General features: G+C 43.6%; 1 protein-coding gene across 2 annotated transcripts in view; it reads right to left on the bottom strand.

Annotated features, from left to right (window-relative positions):
- FER1L6 (fer-1 like family member 6) overlaps positions 1 to 23,127 on the bottom strand; it is a 260,996-nt gene that overhangs the window by 70,342 nt on the left and 167,527 nt on the right. For both annotated transcript variants that reach the window (XM_055287184.2, XM_055287185.2), the window contains exons 19-22: positions 16,716 to 16,893; positions 13,300 to 13,424; positions 7,348 to 7,482; positions 3,546 to 3,695 (exon numbers count right to left, since the gene is read on the bottom strand). In XM_055287184.2, the coding sequence (XP_055143159.1) occupies positions 3,546 to 3,695; positions 7,348 to 7,482; positions 13,300 to 13,424; positions 16,716 to 16,893 (588 nt within the window). The remainder of the gene's footprint in view (positions 1 to 3,545; positions 3,696 to 7,347; positions 7,483 to 13,299; positions 13,425 to 16,715; positions 16,894 to 23,127) is intronic.

The raw sequence follows: 23,127 nt of genomic DNA, 5'->3' as shown, positions 1-23,127 counted from the left end.
TCAGGAAGCAGCAGGGTCTCTCACCAGTGTGCCCAGCTCAGGGCTCAGCCCACTCCAAATACAGTGACAAGAAAGCTTGAGAAATGCTCTCAGCCTCAGGAGGAAGGATGAGAGGTGGGGCTACAGAACCCAGACAGCTGAGCCCACAGAGAGCATTTGGGGATCCACCAGTCCAGCCTTCATTGGCAGATGCAGGGTCTCAGACCCAGAGCACTTATTAGGACAGCATTGTGTAGTGAAAAGAGAGTTGACTGAATCCAATTCAGTTAGCATTGAGCCTCAGCTTTCTCACATGCAAAATGGGAGTGCTGGACTAGATCTCATTTTCCCAAGTCAGCCATTCCATGACCACCTTTACCACTTGTACATCCCACAACGTCTTCTTTTATTAGACACTTTTATTTTAAAAAAAGGAAACTTCATCTTGCAAGGTAAAACAAGTACTACTTGACAGAAATGGAAAGTCACTTTAAGAAGAAAACCAATGAAACAAAATAGTGTTCTTGGAATATGCAATGTGATGCTTTTTTTTTTGAGACAGAGTCTTGCTCTGTCGCCCAGGCTGGAGCGCAATGACATGATCTTGGCTCACGGCAACTTCTGCCTCCTGGGTTCTAGCGATTCAGGTGCCTCAGCCTCCGGAGTAGCTGGGATTACAGACGTGTGCCACCACGCCTGGCTACTTTTTGTATTTTTAGTAGAGATGGGGTTTCTCCATGTTGGTCAGGCTCTCTCCAACTCCTCACTTCAGGTGATCCGTGCTCCTTGGCCTCCCAAAGTGCTGGGATTACAGGTGTGAGCCATCACGCCTGGCCAATGTGAAGCATTTCTTAAACTTTCTCTTTACTGTATTTGGAGGGACTGGTGTTCCAAGAGGCAGACTTTGGAAAATGTTCCCATAGGTGTCACTGATCTTCTTGGGAAGGGACTGTGCCTGAAACCTGAGCTATCTCTTATTAAAAAGGGAGGTTTCAAGTTGAGAGATATTCGAGACACATGAACATCAAAAGTGGCTTTCTTCTAGAAGTAATTAGAAGGACAAAACATGGCAAAACTCCCTTCATATCAATCCAACACTATTCAATGCTGGTTTTGACCTAAAATCCCTCATTGACAGTCTAAAATCACCAGGATTTTCACTTAAGACTGGACCAACAGTTTTGAAGTTTACATTCAGTTCTGATAGTCCATTTTGCTGTGCAACACAAATCTATTTGACTAGATCTGGTTCTGTTAGAATCCCATTTGGTTTTAAGATTTGTAAGACAAAGATTTTTCTAGTCCTACCCTCCTAGCCTGCAGTCATGGTGGAACTAGAGCCAATGCTTGAATTCCTGCTAATCCATTCCTCCAAGAACTCTCACCCAGCCTCAGCTCCCCTAACAGAGAGCTCACTCCTTCTCCAAGGCAGCCATTCCATCCTCAAAATGTTCTCCCTTACATGGAGCAAAAACTAGACCATACTCAAAGTCTTTGATGAGCTTAAGAACTCATCACTGTAGCCGTGTGCAACCCCCATGGCTGTAGACCTGGGCGGGGTCTGGGTTTGAATACAAGTGTGTCTAACCCCAAAGCTGCTCCCTTCCTCATTATGCTCCCCAGAATCCCTAGCTCTGGTGGAACTCTCTGGATTCTAGGCTCTCACCTGCCATATTGAGCAAGTAATTACCTTTCTATCCAGCTCGGTTCCTTTACCTGAAATACATGGTAGAATTAGACATCTTGCTTTAATATTCTAAGGCATCATTATCAGCTTAAATAGCTATTTGTGGAGTGTTTATTCCATGCCAGGCACTTTAGATAGATTGACTATAATCCCCATTTTGCAGGTGAAACCCAGATTAAGTAGCTTACGCAAGGCCACACACTAATAAATGCTGAAACTGAGATTCCTACTATGAGGTTGAGGGGCCTGTATCAGAGATTTCTCCCCTTGGCCTCCTACTCACTGAGGCACCAGGAGGCGCCTGGTGGTACTTCACCTTTTAGTCAGATCAACACCCCTGTCTTAGGTTGCTTAGGCTGCTATTATATAATAGAATTCTATAGACTGGGTAGTTTAAACAATAAATATTTATTTATCACAGTTCTGGAGGCTGGGAAGTCCGAGATCAAGGTATCAGCAGACCTGGCATGACTGGTGTCTTCATGCGACCAAGAGAGAGAGAAGTTATCTCTCTTTTGTCTCTTCTTATCCGGGCATTAATCCCATTGAAAGTCTAAAATCCCAGTGAGGATGCTAGCTCTAGCACCTTCATTCTTAACTCATTCTCTTTGTGTTAGGAATGCTTGCCTTCTGGTTTCTATACTAATTGAGTTTTGGCTTTATTTGATGTTTTTTGTTTTGTTTTTAAATTGGGATTGCTGAAAACTAGGCTTACCTATGTAGACATTGTTATGAACTGAATATGGCTCTCCAAAATTCATATGTTAAAATACCAACCCCAATGTGATGGTATTTGGAAGTGGGGCCTTTGGGAAGTAATGAGGTCATGAGGGCAAAATGCTCATGAGTGGGATTCATGCCCTGATAAGAAGAGACATAAGAGAGAGAACTTCTCTCTCTCTTGGTCGCATGAAGACACCAGTCATGCCAGGTCTGCTGACACCTTGATCTTGGACTTCTCAGCCTCCAGAACTGTGATAAATAAACACTTATTGTTTAAACTACTCAGTCTATAGAATTCTATTATATAATAGCAGCCTAAGCAGCCTAAGACAGAGGTGTTGATCTGACTAAAAGGCGAAGTACCACCAGGCGCCTCCTGGTGCCTCAGTGAGTAGGAGGCCAAGGGGAGAAATCTCTGATACAGGCCCCTCCACCTGCTCACTTCTTTTCCAGGTTCTCTCCACATCCTATGTGTTCCTCTCCTAGACTGCTGGACTTCAGGGACTCAGCTTCTCTTCCCAATACCTGCTTCTACTTTCTGAAAAAGTCTCCCCAGACACACGTTCATAAATCCCCCTTGGTCTTAGTGTGAAGGACTAAGAGCTCTTTGTCTTTGCAAAACCGTATAGTGTAAGGAGCAAAAGGCCTTAAAGGTCTAAGGTCAACTCAGTTCACCCAGCTGTGTGATAAGTCAGTCAATCACTTTAATCCTAAATTTACTATCTGTAAAATGGGAATCATAATACCTACCTCAGCAGGACAGAGGGAGCTTTAGTGTGATGAAAGGTATACGAGACAACAGTCACCACACCGGACACATGGTAAATGCCCACATATGTTTGCTTCCTCTCTGTTTTGTATCCTTTTATGGCCTGCATGGAGCTCAGGAACTTGCATACAAGGCTGCTCAAGCATCGTTGGCCAAACCCACAGGAATCCTTCATCCTGAGATTCTGACTTATAAGCTCAGGGGATATGGGAATAGTCCAAGTCACCTCAGTTCTTAAGTGCACCTCTCGGGTCCCCAAGAGACACATTCAGATGTGGGATTGCAGCGAGGGATCAGGCACAGCTTCACTGAAGTGGCACTTGTGGTGAGGCCACTTCTCTAGCCAGGTAGACCTGATAGATCTGGTGCCACATCTGGTTCACTCACCTGGAGCAGTTCAAATACAGCAAGGAGATCCCCTCCAGAGAGATTCCCACAAAAGATGGGGTGATAGCATAACCTGGGGGGCTCATAGTCCTGGTCAGCCAGCTTCACAACAGGAGCAGCCACTGTGGCACCCAAATATTCTGGCTTCCCCTAAAGAAGAAAAGAAATGAGTTTGTATTTCCTGATCATTTATTACCTGGTTCTGATCCACATCAATGCAGTTTTACAAATAACCTCCACAAAACCATCAGCATCCGTGTCTCACTCTCTTCTCCTGCCAAGCTCCCCTTGCCCATTTCCACAGGTCTGGGGAGCAGTGGGTTCCACTCATGCTCCTAAAAGGGTCATCCTGGCTGGGCGCGGTAGCTCAGGCCTGTAATCCCAGCACTTTAGAAGGCCGAGGCAGGTGTATCATGAGGTCAAGAGATCAAGCCCATCCTGGCCAACATGGTGAAACCCCGTCTCTACTAAAAATACAAAAATTAGTTGGGCATGGTGGTGCACACCTGTAGTCCCAGCTACTCAGGAGGCTGAGGCAGGAGAATCGCTTAAACCCGGGATGTGGAGGTTGCACTAAGCCGAGATTGCACCACTGCACTCCAGCCTGGTGACAGAGAGACGTCTCAAAAAAGAAAAAAGATGGCGGGGGTGGTCATCCTAGGGGCTTTCTGGCCCAGAGCTATCTTGGGGGCTATCTCTCTCCTCATATATTGAGCTCAGTAGGATATAGTTAAAATAATTATCCAGGGAAGACTGGAAGGGGAAAAGGAAAAATCAGGTGGCAGCAAACATTCCAAAGGATCTGCAGGGCAGGGCATCACTGTGGTCGGGAGCACGAGCTTTGGAGCCAGGCAGACTTCAGTTTGAGCTCTCACATCTGTCACTGTCTAGTTCTATGCCCTTGGGCCAGCTGCTCAACCTCTGAACGCCTCACACCTAAAAAGCATTTAAAAGTAATACCTTTCCACAGGATCATGAGGACTAAAGGAATGTTGTATAGGCTTTGCATAGGGACTGGTATATAAGTGCCCAATACATAGTAATGATGAATATGATCGATATGTCTAAGTGATGGGGCAGTCCTGCCCTATTTTTCTTGGCAGTAAAAAAGGATATTAAAATATTTTTGTATGTATGTATGTAGGCCATATGTTTCTGTAAGAACTATGCGATGCGATGGCTCTGCTTCCTGCCTCTTTTGCAAGACTGTGTGCACATTCCCCCAGAGGCAGCATGGGGCTGCACAGTCATTCTGCTGTGCTATTTGTCTCAAGAACCGCTAGAATATAAGCTCCTTGTGGGCAGAGTTGCCTGCACTATTCACTGCTGTGTCCTCTGGCACAGGGCAGATACTCAATGCATGCTGGTTGAGTGAAAGCTGTTGGATAAATGACCTCTGCCATCCAAGGCCAGTGCCCTTGCTCTTTTTGGCTGAGGCTGGGTTTTAGCAGTCACGCTGCTTCATTGTCTCTGGACTTTTGAAGCAACATGTGCAACCCGAGCTGTAGAAGGAAACTTGGTTGAGGTGGAAACTGGGCTTTTGTTCAACCACACTTGAAAACAAAACTGCCTGCTGGTGTCCACTAGTGGAGACAGACCTGTTTTGGGGATGGGTGGAGTTAGGGCAGCTGGCTAGGAAATCAGTGATCTGCCTAACAATTTTTTCATTAACCCAGCTGGGAATGGTTAATTCAAATTAGCCCTGGAAACAAAAGAGTAAACATAGCCCAAGCAACCAATTTTCCAAATATAAATTCATTTATTCCAGAACCAGCAGATACTTATGAGGCCACTGGAAAATGAGGTAAGGTTCTAGACTGGAAGCATGGGTCCAGCAGATTCTGATTCCATTAATCTGAGCATCACCATATTTTGGGCCCTGTTTAGCTGCAGCACACAAGGGTGAACAAAAGTTTTTCCATGTCTACATGTATTTCTCTGGGAGCAAAGTACATATTTTCATATTCTTTCTCTCCCACATTTCTTTTTCCCTTTAGAGTCAATAATGTCAGCTGAATTTCTCCGTAAAGGGCTTGGCTTAGGGTTGGGCCAGGAAAAGCCATTGCTGAATGGAGATCTGGAAGGGAAATGGAAAGCAATGGGGCAGCAAAGGGAAACACAGCCAGCCCAGCAGGTTAGTGTAACAGGACTATGGCCTATATACATACATACAAAAATATTTTAATATCCTTTTTTACTACCAAGAAAAATAGGGCAGGACTAGTCCCCCATCACTTAAACATATCAATCATCTTCATCATTACTATGTATTGGGCACTTATATACCAGTCCCTATGCAAAGCCTATACAACATTCCTTTAGTCCTCATGATCCTATGGAAAGGTATTATTTTTAACTCTTTTTTTAGGTGTGAGACATCCAGAGGTTGAGCAGCTGGCCCAAGGGCATAGAGCTAGACAGTAGCAGATATGAGAGCTCAAACTGAAGTCTGCCTGGCTCCGAAGTTCGTGCTCCCAACCACGATGGTGCTCTGCCCTGCAGATCCTTTGGAATGTTTGCTGTCACCTGATTTTTCCTAGTAGAGTGTTCAAAGACACTCTACTGCTATTACTGTTTTCTGCATAGAAAGTAAACACTAACAATTGAAAGCATGTTCTTGAGAACAAAATTGAAAAAGTAGTTATTTTGTGGTCTTCCCTACAGAACGTCTGTACTACATGCTAAATAGTAGAAATCCTCTTCCATAAATATACACATCTATCGCCAATTTATAGATAGGGGAATGGGGCCCAGAGGGAGGGAGTGGCTTGGAGGGCTAGAATGTGGATGTATAGGGGAGAGACTGCTACACTAGCCTCCACCACCTGTACAGGCAAAAGTGGGCACAGGGGACCTGGTTCAGCCTCCAACCAACTGACTTTAAAGAAGGTATTTGAGCTTTCTGTGTCTGTTTCTTCCTCTAGAAAGCAAGATGGGAACTTCATGATCTCCATGGTCTCCAAGGTCTCTGCTCCCCTTCTGTGATGCTCACTTCTTGATTCCCTCCTGGCTTTGGCCCAAAGACACGGGTTGTCAGGAGTACTGCGAGGAGGTGGGGAAGCTTTAGGCAGGCTTCCTGGAACTACTGTTTTACTTAATATATTTGTGCTTCTGCAACCTCATGCGGAGGTAGAGACATTAAATAAAGAAACAAACCCTTTCATTTTAGACGACCTAATTTAAGAAAAGAATATTTGTGTAAGTTAAAAAAATCCTCTAGTAAGCTTTTGGCTCTATCCAAGGGTTCAGCACACAAACATCTTTGGAGAACAAGAGGTTTGGTTCACATCATAAAAGAAAAGGGATAGAGATGAATGTGTTGTGTAGGGCGCAGAAGCAACAAGCAAGAGAGAAAGAAACACAGAAAGTCTGAGAAAATACCCATCCATTTCTTTTCAGCCAGGTGGATCAGTAAAAACCTCCTGTTTCCAAAAGGCATGGACATTTTTATTAAACAACAATAGGACCTGGAATTAGCTGGAGGCTGGGTACAGTTGCAGGTTGATTTATACAAGTATCACATTCCCGAAGAAGTGTGTAGACTGACGTTCTGTAAACCAGATCCGATTTTAATTGCCAGTTCAATGGAAATCAGTGAAAAACTATTTTCGTAAAGCAAATGATCATCACTAATCTTTTTGGTTCTGTGAACTGTTTTCAGAGGTCAAGTTTGCCTCTAGGTACATCTAGTGTTCTCACCACTCACAGCGTCAGGACTTTATTTACTTTAAAATAAAGCGAGTGAGTTCAACGTGGCATTTTTTATGAGGTGTGGTCAGTGCTGGCCCAGGGGGACACTCACCACGGCGTCACTGTCATACAGCTCCACCACCACTAAGGGCGGGGACTCTGCCAGCTCCTTCACATCTCCATGCAGCACCACATCATTGAACAGCAGCATCTGGTTCCAGGTCGGAGAGAGGGTCTGGGAGATTATCTGGAAGGAGGGACCAAAGAAAAGCAAAAGACCATTCAACTGAGTTGTAGGGGCTCTAAGGTTCATTCATCAAATACTTACACAGGGGAAAGAGAACACATCATCATTGTGATTGCTCATCCATTCAATATTCAAGTGACTATGTAAACTGAGCAGCTACTATGTACTAAACAATGCTAGGAAACACAAAGACTCCTGACCGCAGAGGAGCGTACATTCTTAAGTTTCATGAGCAGAGCCCCTACAATGTTTAACACCCTCTTTGCATACATACTTTCAGCTCAGTCCTCGCAGTAGTGCCAATGATAACACTAGCCACTTTTTTGAGCATTTATGGTGTGCTGGGCACTGAATTTCACATGCACTGTCTCATTCAACCCTCACAATAATTCTGGGAGGTGGGTTCAGTTATTTACACACATTTTCCAGATCAGGGAACTGAGGCTCACTTGTCCAGAGCCAGCAAGTGGCAGAACTGAGATTCCACCTGGACCATCTGGCAGCAAAGCCCAGGCAGGCTGCTAACCTCATCCACTCTCACCACGTAGATGCTAATATTATCTCCATTTTATGAATGAGAACACTGAGGATTGGGAAGATTACATGATTCTTGACCTAGGAGCAAATAAAATTTTGTCATCAAATATCCCGAAGTTGGGTATTTGACCTAATATTCCTTATGTGGAATTCTACTGTTTTGTGGTTATTGACTGAATTAAATAGATCAAGGTTTTCAAAACCACCCTCACCATTTTGCATGACATCTTTCTTATACTGATAGTAGACTGTACCCATTATACAGATGGAGAAGTCAAAGGATACAGAGGAAAATAATCTGCATAATTGCCCTCAGACCATGAGCATCTTGCCTAGAAGTGGCTCACAGCCCCCTCGTAGGCCATTTAAGTGGTGCCCTCAGAAGGGAGGGCATATTTGGTCTTGCATTTCCTTCTCTAGTTAATTGGATGTTTGGAAACCTGTCAATTTCACACAGCTGAATACTGGAGTTGTTTGCAGGGCAAGTGGACTCCGCACCTGGGCAGAAGCTGTTCCATTAATGCAGGAGCCTAGTCCTGGAAAGAGTTCAAAACCACATTTCTTTCTCTTCCAGGCAAATGAGTGATTTCATAGGTGAATGTATCACAGCAGCCGCTGGGTCCAGGGAAAGTTTCTGAACTGTGCCTTTGTCTGTCACTGTTCAATCTAGGAGGGAAGTCTGGAGAGACACCTGGCCTGGACTCCAAAACTCATATCAACTGTCACCTCAGCATTTTACATCGAGTCATTTCTAGTCACAGCATTAAGTCATTTGCCCTGTGGTCACAAAGGAATATTTTTATTGCTTTTCTTTATGTGGGTCATAAAAATATTGTGCATTTTCACAATTTCCATCTCTTCTTGCTTTTTCACTTTTAGGGTACTTTATGTCTGACACACAAGATTTTAAATGTTTCAGAGAAAATCTAACTTTTCCAATAGGAAATGAATGGCTTCAATCAACTAATAACAGAAGTTAAAAAGCCGCAATGCAAAGTTACCCTGTGTCAGTGACATCACAAAGAACCGTGTTTTTATGATGCTTTTCAAAATAGAAATGTGATCTGTCTTGTAGCATGCACTTGACAGCGTAATACCAAAGCAATTTATGATCTTCACAGCATCTTTCCTATAGAAATATTTTGGTATCTTCTTTGGTACTGGGCTGTAAATACCACTTGATAAGATTCCAGAGGCCAGCATTTGTTCATTCACTCATTCATCATATAAATGTAGGATTCAGGACCTACAATGTGCTAGGCACAGTATTAGACACTAACACAGCACTCTGTGCATAACAGATGCTCAATAGCTATTTGCACGACTAAGTGTGTATTGACCTGTCCTTGGAGTTGCTCCCTTGAGTAAAAGGACTGCATGGCCACCTTCAGGAGGTACTAAAAGATTCACCCAAACAAAAACATATTCTCCTACCTACCTCAGAAGGAAGGTAACTTCGTCCTCATTCAGTGACTGAGCATAAAAATGAGAAGACAACAGACTACTTTCTCTTTCCTGTGTTTTGAGAGTTAGTATGGAGCGTGATATGAAGTGTATAGACTCTGGAGCTGCACGGCCTGGGTCGAAATCCACGTTCTCCCGTTCTTTCATTTATCAGCTGTGTGACTTTAAACAAACCTCTCTTTGTGCCTCAATTTCTTTGTCTGTGAAATAGGGATGAGAACCTTGTACATTCCTTCCAGAGGATAAAATACTCTGCAAAGGTGCCTATGATTCGCCTCATTTCTTAAGGGCTTTCTTAAAGAGTTATGCATTATAACTGAGTTAAATGACATTATTTGGAAGTTATGGTAGCACTTAGCTAACATTTTGATGAGGGAGCCAGCTATCATGGACAGAGTATAGCTTTAGAATCAGATAACTCTGGAGTGAAATTCTAGTTTCATTACCTACCCTATGTTGGACTTGGGCATGTTGAAGATAAACCCTCCAAACCTTACTTTTCCTCATTTAAATGGGGTTAGCACCTACCCTGCGGAGTTCTGACAATTGTCCAAGAATATTAAGTGCTTGGCACACATCAGATGCTCAATAATTGCTTGTTACCCATCCTACCCGATCCCAGCCCATAGTCTTTTATAAATGAGTAAACATTTACTGAACGCCTGCCACATGGCAGCCTTGGTGCACTGGGGTAAGAGACCGTCCATGTCCTCAAGACTAAGCCCCAATCTGTTTGTTGGAAATAGCAGGTTCCATGCTCCACCCTCTAAGATTTCCTCCCCTTCTCCTCTAATGCTCCCTCTTAGCCACTTAGTCCGTTTCCCTCTTTCATCCCAGAAGCCTTTCTCTGTGGGAGCTTTCTCTCTTTCCCTTTGTATTTCAGTCGCAAGATTTCTATGTCCCATATCCTCAGTGATGTTGGGAATGACTGGATTCTCCTCTTTGAAATATTTCATTCCATTATGTCACTTTGTAAAGCGCTGGTTTTCAGGACCAGCCTTCGGAGGCTTTTTCTCCCTGAGCCCCCTGTGGTCAGGTGAGTGCTACCAGCTGAACGGTGGCACTCGGCTATGACTGCAGGGGCCCAGGTTCAGCTTTCCTCGTCGTTAAAAATACATAAAGGGGGCATGTCACCTCTGTGTTAGCGCAGAAGTGAAACAGGAGAGGGAAATTGGTACCCTTTCTTATGAAAATGGAAGTGGAGTGGTTAAGCAAAGTGACTCTGGAATTGGACAAACCTGGGTTTCCATCTTGGCTCCACCATCTTCTAGCTATGTCATTTCCAAGCCTTACCTTCCTCATCTGCAGAATGAAGACACTGATAACATCCAGCTTTGGGCTGCAGTGAGATGTAGCAAATGATGCATATAAAATGCTTAGCTTTGTGCCCAGCACGTGGGGGGCTTTTAGTAAATAGCAGCTATTATTATTAATGAAAATGAGGTACTTGGCTTAAAATTATGGAGACAAAGTCCAGAACTCAACAGAACCTATTTTCCCTTTCAAATAATTATTTCATAAACAAAAGCCATCTGTTCCTTTGAGATATGGATGTAAATCAAATGAAGATGCTGTATGGAGATACAAAATACAAGGATAATTACACAGCAGACCAAGGATTTCATCCAAATCCTGTACTTCACTCAGGCCCTGGAATTCCACAGTGTTGTGGCAGGTGGAGGAGGGCTCCAGGGATCCATCCTATGAGAACTCCCTTGCTGTAGGAAGGAAGCCTCAATTACAACAACAACAAGCAGTCACATAGGCCTTAGTTTTCAGCAAGGTACCGTCCTGGGTATTTTATCCTCTGGAAGGAATGTACAAGGTTATCATCCCTATTTCACAGACAAAGAAATTGAGGCACAAAGAGAGGTTTGTTTCGAGTCACACAGCTGATAAACGGAAGAGCATGGATTTTGACCCAGGAAGTGCAGCTCCAGAGTCTGTACTCAACATCACCACGCTCCATACTAACTCTCAAAACACAGGAAAGAGAAAGTAGTCTGTTGTCTTCTCATTTTTATGCTCAGTCACTGAAAGAGGATGAAGTCACCTTCCTTCTGAGGTGTCTCCTGACCTCTCTCCCAGGTAGAACTAACCCTTTCTCTACCTGGCTCTTGTAGGACTCTGTATTTCAGTCACAAGTCATACACATGCAGGGTGTATGACAAGCCTGCACCCTGAGGCTTGTCATAGTGTAGTGACTCGTGTGTCATGAGGCCTGCATCCATGCCTGGATTGCATATTACACTGGAGCAGAGTCTGGTTCCTCTCATCCTCCAAAGCCCAGCATGTGGCCTGGCAAAAAGCCAGCACCCGACAGGCATTGGTTCAATGAATGTGAGGCTGGTTCACGTCACGCTGTCAGTGTGCGAGTCATAAATCAAAATACAGTCTACTCTAACATCCAGGTCATGGGCTTTGCCCTGGAGAACAATGTTAGCCCTCTCAACATCAGCCAATGTCATGGCCAGCATTTATCAATCATTTTATAAACTTAACTATCTGCTTCTTCATGACAGTCCCATTTTAAAATGACAAACCTGAGGTTTAGTGAGTTGTGTTACTTGCCCAAAGACATGCAGCCAGAGAGGAGATGAGCTAGAAAGTAACCTTAGGGCACTCTGTGTGCTAACTAACCCATGATGCTTAACTTCCTGAGACGGGCAATTCTTTACTGAGTTTTCTTCTTTTCAAACTACAAATCAGAGAACAGAATAAATCTTTAGAGAATAGAATCTAATGAGAAAAGCATCCCACTGGATTTTTGCTGATTAGGAATCCTTTCACCTTTTATTTACACACATTTCCTATGCACACACTCGTACAGGAAAGGGAGAAAGACAAAGGAAACAGGCACAGACCCATACTATGCTTTGCATATTTGTCTTTTCCAAAACTCATGTTGAAATTTAATCCCTAATGTCACAGTATTGAGAGGTGGGGCCTTTAAGAGGTGTTTGGGTCATGAGGGACCTGCCTTCACAAATGGATTCATCTATGGATTAACAGTTTGTCATGGGAGGGGAACTGGTGGCTTCAGAAGAAGAGGAAGAGAGGCCTGAGCGAGCATATTAGCATGCTCCACCCCCTTGCCACGTGATGCCCTGTGCTGCCTCAAAACCTGCAGGGTCTCACCAGCAAGAAGGCCCTCACCAGATACAGCTCCTCAACCTTGGACCTCCAGCCTCCATAACTGTAAAAAATAAATTCTTTTTCTTTAGAAATTACCCAGTTTCAGGTATTCTGTTATAAGCAATGCTAAATGGATTAAGACAACCCATCTCCCTTAATACTCACAACATCCATTATGAAGTAGTATTTTCCAGAGGAGGGGGACTGTGAAGCACAGAGATGTTAAAAGCATGCAAAGCTCCCCAGCTGGTGAGTGCAAAGTCTAGAGCATCTTGACCACAAAACTGGCAAATGTTTCTCCCCTCTGAGACCCCTTCATAACGACTGGATCATAAACCTCATGCAGGTTGATCTGTGCTGTTTCCTCATTTGCTCCTTCCCCACTGCACTTGGCCTTGTGCCTGGCACTTTAGCCTTCTCCTCCTCACTCCTCTTTTTCTCCCAGCCTTCCTTTGCCTCAGGGACTTGCACCTTTGCCCTAGGACAATGAATCACACTGAAACAATAGACCTTCCCCACACCAGTCCTTTTGGGCACATATTCGCTTTTCAGTCTGAAACATCTACACACCCAAAGATGCAGGTATTTGCAACATGCCCCCGTTGTTTCTTTCCTGGGGTCTTCTGTGGGTCAGTTGCAGACTGCAGGAAAGAAGCAGGCTGTCTTGGTTACCCTGGTTACCTTTGTTGTCTGGCAGTGAGAAAGGAACGTGACTTTGGCAAAAGGGTCTGAAAGTCCATTGCTGTCAGCCGCGATGAGGCCCCGGGCTTGGTACATGTGAGCTCTCAGCTGAAAAACATGCTGTTCTGTGGACGAATCATGCAAGGGGGCAGGTGTTAGTGGGCTTTTCAAGAACAGTGTGTGCACATGTGTGTCTGCGTGTGATGTCCATCTATGTATCCACAGACAGACAAAAAGAGACCACCAACCACATCCACCCTCCTCTGAGACAGGAATGGAAGCCCTGAAGAAAGGGAAGAGGTGATATTTATGGGGTACTTTGAACCCAGCCATCTTCCTTGGTGCTTTCACCAGGTTATGTGTCTTATTCTTCACTAAAACCATGCGAAATAGCATGCCCTCCACTTTATAGATGAGGAAAAATGGCCCACAACCAGGTTAAAAGACTTTCAAAAGTTTGCACAATTAACCCATGCCAGAGCGTCGATTTTATTTCTGATTCTAAAATCCTCTTCTCTTTCTAAAATACCACATTTTACTCCCCAGTAATTCTCCTGTTTATACAGGCATGAGTGTGTGCACGTGGGCATGTGTGGGTGTGTGCGTGTGTGTGCATGTGGGCATGTGTGGGTGTGTGCGTGTGTGTGCATGTGGGCATGTGTGGGTGTGTGCGTGTGTGTGCATGTGGGCATGTGTGGGTGTGTGCGTGCATGTGGGCATGTGTGTGCATGTGGGCATGTGTGGGTGTGTGCATGGGTGTGCATGTGGGCATGTGTGGGTGTGTGCGTGTGTGTGCATGTGGGCATGTGTGGGTGTGTGCGTGTGTGTGTGCGAAAGGGGCTGTTCCACATAGTTTTCACTTCAATAAACACAATATATTTCTCAAGTCATCCATTCACTCATTTTCCATTCAGCCAGCCAGGGTCATTCTGAGCACCTACTGTGTACAGTCTTGATCTCTGAGGATTCTGTGGTAACTAAGACAGTCCCTGCCCTTGGAGAGGGGATGGAAATGAGGGGGTGGGAGGGATATGGCAGCCCTGGATGCTACAGGCCTTGACCCCTGATTGGCAGGGTGAGGAGGGACAGGAAAGGCAGGAGGTGCCAAAGACATCTCCTTGATTGTCTTGAGGCTCACACACGTTTCTGTCCCTCTACCCTCCACCCCATGCCACTGTCTAGCTGCATGCGGACCAATATGGAGCCTGAGAACACAGCAACCATATCAGACCCACTCTAATCCTGCAAAGAATTTGGAAACTTGAGCTCTGCACACTTCCCAGTTAAGTCCAGGTATTTGCAGTGAAAGTTCGCCACACTCTGTCAAGGCAGGGAGAACCAGAGAAGTGATTCCTTTGGACTCAATTCTAAGTCTGTCCCCACTGTCCCTCTGTCCCCACTGCCACATACACCAATAAACCCTCACATGACAGACTGGGCCCTGCTGGCAAGGGAGCCCCTTAAAATGGCAACAGTAAATGATGGAATGTTCAGCAGATGGCACAGGGATTTCCCGACAGGAGTGTTTCTAGAGATGGCCCATGTGTTCCTTAGCATGCTACATAGTTTGGCAAATTTCTCAGCTGACAGTGAACTTGGAAATGGTTCATCCGATGAAAATGTTCATCAGCTGCCCTTGAAATGGTTAACCCTGTAATTTTAGCAGACCTCCCAATGGCAGCCACACAAGCTGTGCACTGCACAACACCAGGGAGCACCATTTACTCAGTGTAAGTTTTCATTTTTCTGAAACCTTGAGTCTTACTAGCCATGTTCCCGGGACTAATCTAGTCACCCTCCTCACACTTTACTGTGTACACCTCTTGTGCTATGGCTTGCGTTTTACCTGTGGTTTTGAGAGATTTGTCTGTTATCCCCACTTGAGGGCCAGAATCACCTCTCACTCATCTCTATGTCGCCCACTAGTTTTTCCACCATGCCTTACGTATATAGGTGCAAACTAATTATTTGCTGAACAGGTATTTTCTGGAGCACAAAATTTTCCAGTAAGTGTGGATGGCAGCCAAAGCCATCAATGCCAGTGCACAGCAGGAAAAGTTATTAGGTCACTCTATGAAAACACACTGCAGAGGATCAGAAAGCATTGGGAAAAGTCTTTCCTCTTCTCTGAATTGTTAGTAGCTGGGATAGCAATCACATCCAAGTCCTTGGGTCTCTAGAGATAGTCTATAAAAATAGGAAGCCAAGTGAGCTTCCTATTTTTTCCTATCAAGTTAATGTGGATGTTTTTTACCCAAAGATGAAAACTCTCTCAAGGTATGGTGGAAGACAGTAGAAAGAAAGCAGGGTTTGGAGACATTTTTTCACCATCATTTACTAGCTGTGTGATCTTGGGCAATTTCTAATCATCTTTGCTACATAACTTTCTTCATCTGTAAGATGAAGAGTCTTCCCAGGGTTGATTTGAGAAATCAATGAGATCTTATGCATAAAGTGTAAGGCACAATGCTTGGAATGTGGTATTATGCATTTTCCAAAGACAATGCTCTTACGCATTTATATCGGGCACAGAAACCATGAGCTGAACCATTGGATATGTATTTCCAGAACCTTGTATTCTCTGACTATTGAGCAACTTCGATTCCACTGGCAGTCTAGGTTCAACCAACATCAGAGGAGCCTTGGGCCACAGAGGAGACCTGACTCTACAGACAATTCTCCAGTGTTTCCAACACTGGCTCAACCCAAAACTCAACTTCAGCAGAAATGACGGTAAAACTGCAGGCTGCTTTATCTGAACTCAGCAGCAAGAGATAACATAAATGGAAGTAATTTGGAAGCAGAAAGCAAAATGCAATTGTAATGAATATTTATAATAAAATTCAAAAATGTATCAAAACATAAACATGTTGGCACTTATAGAAAATAACTATATAGAAAAAGGATTCTATAAAGCATGCTGAATTTTAAAAGCAGCCAAGCCAAGAACCAAGCTGGAGAAATATGAGTGAACCTACTGATACCAGTCTCCACTGGGTTACTACTAGGAAATGTGAATATCTGCTGTTAATATGTCGAAACTCCAATGCCACATAAAATTAAAATCTGCCTTAATTCCACAGATCATGTAAGCACAATAACTTATTGACATTCTGACATTTTTTGCTTAAAATGCCAACTCAACCTACATAATCTGCCTACAAAGAAACTCAAACTACTTCCTCTCTATTAACAGAGAAACGTAAGTGTTTATTCCACATGTGTTTAATGATTTTACTCTTTTTAGATGGGGCATTGGAAGGTAAGGTAGAACACTTAGAAACTGTACTTAAGAAGGCCAATAAGTTGGCCCTAAAATAATGTGCAAAAAACTCATGCATGATGCCCTCCTTATTATCTTTTCAGAAGCCCATCTGAGACCTCAAATGACCCTCTTTGCCCAGTGGGGACCCTACCTTGGTAGAGCAGGTTAGATGGGGGGTGACTGGTGCCAGCCCCTTTGGAGGGCATTTCTGCTTCATAGCCTACTGGCAAGTTGTCCAAAATGGCACTGGCATGCTTGATGGAGCCCAGCCACAGGTACACGTCGATTTTTGCTTGCACAGACCAACCAGCCGGTCGTTTCCCGGGAGGCTGGAGAAAGGTTACAAAAAAGACTGACTTGTTAGTAGGAGATAATTATAGGCCTCCCTTTTTGAGAAAAGAGGTCCTTCCTGGAGACACACCTGGAAGTATGTTCAGAGAGCAGTTCTCAAGAGCTCCTCTTAAATCAAAATAAAGGCAATGGCCCCAATTGCCTTGATGCACAACTCCATATCTCCAGAGGAAGATCCAGGTTTAGTGGGACCTAAAGCTTAAACCTGCACTGTGATAAGCTCTTCCAAGTCGTGGGTCACTTAAACTTAACAGGTAGTAGGTGTGTTTATTGCCATCATTTGATAAATGGGGAAACACAGGCTCAGAGAGATAAAGTAAGTTGCCTGTGATGGCTCAGTTTTTAAGTGACAGAGACGAAAGTCAAAAATAAAAGAGATGATTCCAAATTTAGACTCTAGACTCTGAACCCCGTAGCCTGACTATCACTCTGAGCTGAAATCTTCTTCCTGGAACTTCCAACTGTCTGGAGTTCCAACCTGACTTTTTACCTCTTTGCTTCATTTAGAAGAATCCTAGTTCTTCTTCCATAAGTCAGGATTCTATGGCTTAGAAGAATCTACCTGGCCTACCATGCGCTTTCTTCCTGGCTAAACACCTTCACCCCTTCCTCATGCAGTGTGGTCTCAGATTCCCTTACTGCTCTGTTCTCTCTCTTTTGAATGTGCTCAGATTTGTATTTTTATTTATGTTTGCTTTAATTTCTATGTTTATGTCTGTATGAGTGTGGGTAGTATGAGTATGCACAGGGAGTGTGTGCATGTCCACATGTATGTGTGTACATATGCCTGTGTGTGCATGTACTTATGTATATGTGTGTATATGCCTGCATAGGGGTACACGTATTCTCAGAATCTAAAGACAAAATATAGGCAGTGTGGCTTCTTTATTTCTCAGTCACCAGGATAAGGGTACTCCCTTACCCCTCTAAGGAGTCCCAGGCCCCAGTCTTGGCTGTTGCCAGCAAGGCCATCATTCTGAGAGTAACCTACGGCACTTAACTGCTACCTTTCAAAATGTCAACTCTTCTTCTAAGTTCCTCTTCCTGGTGTTTCTTAGAATTTCCTGTCAGTAATTTTCTTCTTCTTTTTTTTTTTTAACATCACTTTCTTTCCATGGAGAGTCACAAAATCCTATTATGAAAGGCCAAAACTTGCTCTGACAATTTCCAAGGACACCATGGAGAGTCTCTGAATCCGAAATTGAGCACAGCTGTTTGCCTTTCTATTGTGCTCTGCGGGTTCCACAAATGGATTTTGAGCAACTCAGCTTAGCAACTACTGCCAGTGCCGCTAGGCCCTTGCTGAGGGAGTGGGGCCAGAAGACTCAGTCCTGGCCCTCCCTCCAGGGCTCACAAAGAGGCCACTCCACTTGGCCACTTACCTTCACCTACTCAAATGCAAAGAGAGAAAGTGCTGAGGAAGCAGAGAAGTAGCAGCAGTGATTTCCATCCTTCCTTTAAGATTCAGATATTTAGCTGGCTTTAATGGCACGTTGGAGTTGGATCCCAGAAAGAGAGGAAAGTGTGTGAACAAAGATTTGGGTAATATGAGCTAATATTTAGCAAGTGCTTACTCTGTGCCAGGAATGATGCTAAGAGCTTTCAGGAAAGAAGAAGTCACAACCAGTTAGCATGAGACCTAGACAGAGAATGACACAAATGAAACTGAAGAATCCTGCTCAGTATGTGGAGGAGCTGGGACTGTATTCTTTAAGCAGTAGGATGCCAGTATTTGTTGAGCTCAAAAAAAAAAAAAAAAAATCAAGTAAGTTTATTTTGTTGTTGGTAAAGGCAACCACTCTACAACCTGTAATTTACAAAATTATAATAAGACAAATAATCCTCAACTTATCACTTCTCTAATAGCCAAAATGTATTGAGGAATACATTTGTAAAATAAAATTAATATGTATTGAAAGCCTAAGATTATTTTCCTATAATAAAAGCAATCCCTCTGCCATTTGTAGATATCACTAAGACATCAATTCATAAAGAAAGGAACTTTTGTCTGTTGCTTCACTGCCATGTCCCCAGTGCCTAAAAGAGTTCTTGGCACCCAGGAAGCATGTGGTAAATATATGTTGAGTGAATATCCTTTATTTTTCTAACAATAATAATATTTAACACATGTTGAGCACTTATATCATTCTAGGCCCTGGTCTAATGTTTCTCTCCTCACACAGAATATTCTATTGCCTGCAAGCTATCACCAAATCATAGGTTATCAGGGTTAGAGCCCAGACTCTTAGCCAATGCTCCTCATACACTGCTATGAGCACATGGATTGCCAGGGTATTTGGTTAAAATGCACACTCAAATTCAGCTGGTCTCTGGGACAATTTGAGAATCTGATTTCTCCTGATGGATGCTAATCCTGCTGGTCTACAGATCTCAGTTTTAAGTATTTGTGCAGCAATGCTCTTAACTTAGTGTCCTACATTGCCCTAAGCAAAGCAAATCTGAGATTCTGCAGGGTTTTCTTTTCTTTTTATCCCCCTCCCACCCTGCCCCCATAGAGTCGCGCTGTGTCACCCAAGCTGGAGTGATGTGCTGCAATCTCGGCTCACCACAAACTCTGCCTCCTAGGCTCAAGCCATCCTCCCACCTCAGCCTCTCAAGTAGCTTGGACCATGAGCAGGCACCACCACACCTGCATAGTTTTTGTATTTATTGATTTTTTGGGGGGTAAAGATGGGGTTTCACCATGTTGCCTAGGGTCATCTCAAACTCCTGAACTAAAGCAATCTGCCTCCTTCGGCCTCCCACAGTGCTAGGATTACAGGCAAGAGCCACTGAGCCTGGGCCTGTGTTTCTTTTCTTTTTTTTTTTTGAGACAGTCTTGCTGTCACCCAGGCTAGAGTGCAGTGGTGCAATCTCAGCTCACTGCAGCCTCTGCCTCCTGGGTTCAAGTAATTCTCATGCCTCAGCCTCCCAAGTACCTGGGACTGCAGACATATGCCACCACACCCGGCTAATTTTTGGATTTTTAGTAGAGATGGGGTTTCACCATGTTGGCCAGGCTGGTCTTGAGCTCCTGACCTCAGGTGATCCACCCGCCTCGGCCTCCCAAAGTGCTGGAATTACAGGCGTGAGCCACCATGCCAGGTTGGCCTTGTGTTTCTTAAAGTAAAACAAAACAATGACAAAAAACGTCATTCATTTCTACTGCTACTAAACAATACGTGGGTGTTTAAACTCATGGTTAAAACCAAAGACTCAGCTAACGTCTTGTGAAAGTGTTCCACAAAGACCATTGCTGCACTCCTAAAGTTAGCAGCTTGTACATTTTTAAAAAAATATAAGCAAATTGGAATTGCTGGCAAGATAATGCAGAGTGTCTCACTTAAGTATCTAAGTTGGATTCATTCAACATTATTGGGCACCTTCCCAGGTGCTTTCAGGAACAGAATCCCATTTTTAATTTCATGTGTACTTTCAGCCTGGTTGCATGTCTGCCCCTGCCTTCCCTCAACTGGGGCTCAGAAAACAATACCCCCAAATGAAGTCCTCAGAAGCAAAAGTGTTTCTCTGACCTTCTCCTGCCCTCTTATCTCTCAGTCCCATTCACCCCCAGGTTAGCTATAGAAACTAGAATTTCTCTTCCCTAGTGCAGGTCGCGGAAACCAGAACCCCCTTTCCCCAAAGCCAGCTATAAAACCTAAAAATATGACTCTAACTTTCCCTCTGCCTTTCTATGTAAAAATTGGCCATAAAGAAATTATCTGACCTACCTTGTCTAACTGTAGCCCATTCCAGAGAGGGTTCTACTCCACATCCAGAAGGAAAGAATGCTACAGAGAGGCCAAGAAACAGCCAGGCAGACAGGCCTTGCTGTTTCCCCACTCAGTCCACTAGCATTAGATTATACCCTTTTTATTGAATTGCATTTCTACATGTCCGTCCATATTTTGTTGAACCTAAGCATAAAAATAGACGATTTCTCCCTATTTGGGGATCTTCCTTCTAAAGGCTCCCTTATATTAATGTGTATATTTAATATATATCATAAATTTGTATGCCTTTTCTCCTATTAATCTACCTTTTGTGAATTGATTTTTCAGCGAAGCTTCAGAAGGCCAAGGGAAAGCTCTCCCTTGGCTCCTACACCTGCTTCCCCACTCTCCTTCCTCTCTCATGTGCCCCTGAAGCCTCACCAACCACAGCAAGGTATTTCCCTCTGAGAATAGCATGGAAAGGTAGGAAAAAAGAAAACACAACAGAGAAAAACAATTAAGAATGAAAAAATGCATCAAAAAGCTGTGATCATCCATATATAAATATCGCATGAGACAGAATGCTAAAGGCTCAGTCTCCCCTGTGCCTCCCCCACCTCCCACGCTGTCCTGGTGCAAGACAGCTGGCTCGAAAGGAAGAGGAAGTCTCGGCAAGTGAGAGAAGGAGAGAGAGAGGTACTAACTCACATGAACTGTGTTGGAGTTGGTCAGTATCAGTGAGAGTGAGGTTTGTTTATGTGGTAGAGGTTTTACTCTGTGGCAGAACAGAGAAAGGTGCTATTTAGCCATCACTTCCTGCTGCATCCTTGGAAAAGCTAGATGGAAAGCTGGAACCTGGAGAACAGGAGATGGACTCCCTGTTGTGGAGAGAAGGTAGGATAGGGATTGTGATGGGAGTGAGGAGTGGACTCAGCACAGAGCTAACTCCAGGAGAAGAGGAAAGTTGAGCGCCACCCTCTGGGCTCTGAGAGCATCTAGCTCCTTCCTTAGGAAGGGTTTCCTTTTGGTGATGAATTTCCATTTCCACATTTCCAGCCATCAGGAGCACAGTGGGGATAAGACTAAAAGGAGAGGGTCGTGAACTTTTGAGTGGTGAGTTGGGCTGAGTTCTGCAAATTCTGTTCCATCATTTTTAGTAGCATCGTGAATATGTTTAAATTAGAGAAAAAGAAAGATCATGCAATCTGGGACCGCAAAACCTTCATTGCTGTTACTGATCAATCATTACTTAGCCGTGTGACTACAGATGAGGCACTTTGTTTCCTCTGTATTAATAGTTCCCAGGAAGAGAAGTTTCCTAAAACTTACAAATAGCTATTCTGGATGCATAAGCTTGACAAATGTGGGCCTAAAAAGTTAAAGATGTTTCACATGGTACTGGTACCAAAAGAGACATATAGACCAATGGAACAGAATAGAGACCTCAGAAATAACGCCACACATCTACAACCATCTGATCTTTGACAAACCTGACAAAAATAAGCAATGGGGAAAGAATTCCCTATTTAATAAATGGTGCTGGGAAAACTGGCTAGCCATATGCCAAAAACTGAAACTGGACTCCTTCCTTAAACCTTATACAAAAATTAACTCAGGATGGATTAAAGACTTAAATGTAAAACCCAAAACCACAAAAATCCTAGAAGAAAACCTAGGCAATACTATTCAGGTCATAGGCATGAGCAAATATTTTATGATGAAATTGCCAAAAGCTACTGCAACAAAAGCAGAAATTGACAAATGAGATCTAATTAAACTAATGAGCTTCTGCAAAGCAAAAGAAACTATCATCAGAGCAAATGGGCAATCTACAGAATGGGATAAAATTTTTGCATTCTACCCATCTGACAAAGGTCTAATATCCAGAATTTACAAAGAACTTAAACAAATTTACAAAGAAAAAAACCCCATTAAAAAGTGGACAAATGACATAAACAGACAATTCTCAAAAGACGACATTTATACAGCAAACAAACATGAAAAAAGCTCAACATCACTGATCTTCAGAGAAATGCAAATCAAAAACCACAGTGAGATACCATCTCGCACCAGTCAGAAAGGCAATTGTAAGAAAGTCAAGAAACAACAGATGCTGGCAAGGCCGTGGAGAAATAGGAACACTGTTGGTGGAAGTGTAAATTAGCTCAACCATTGTGGAAGACAGTGTGGCGATTCCTCAAGGATCTAGAACCAGAAATACCATCTGACCCAGCAATCCCACTACTGGCTATATACCCGAAGGATTATAAATCATTCTACTATAAAGACACATGCACATGTATGTTTACTGTGGCACTGTTCACAATAGCAAAGACACAGAACCAACCCAAATGCCCATCAGTGATAGACTGGATAAAGAAAATGTGGCACATATACACCATGGAATACTATGTAGCCATAAAAAAGAATGAGATCATGTCCTTTGCAGGGCATGGATGAAGCTGGAAGCCATCATTCTCAGCAAACTAACACAGGAAC

The sequence above is a fragment of the Symphalangus syndactylus genome, chromosome 7 (assembly GCF_028878055.3).
Source record: "Symphalangus syndactylus isolate Jambi chromosome 7, NHGRI_mSymSyn1-v2.1_pri, whole genome shotgun sequence".
In the NCBI taxonomy this organism is placed as follows: domain Eukaryota; kingdom Metazoa; phylum Chordata; class Mammalia; order Primates; family Hylobatidae; genus Symphalangus; species Symphalangus syndactylus.
This window is presented reverse-complemented; position numbering and strand designations above follow the sequence as displayed.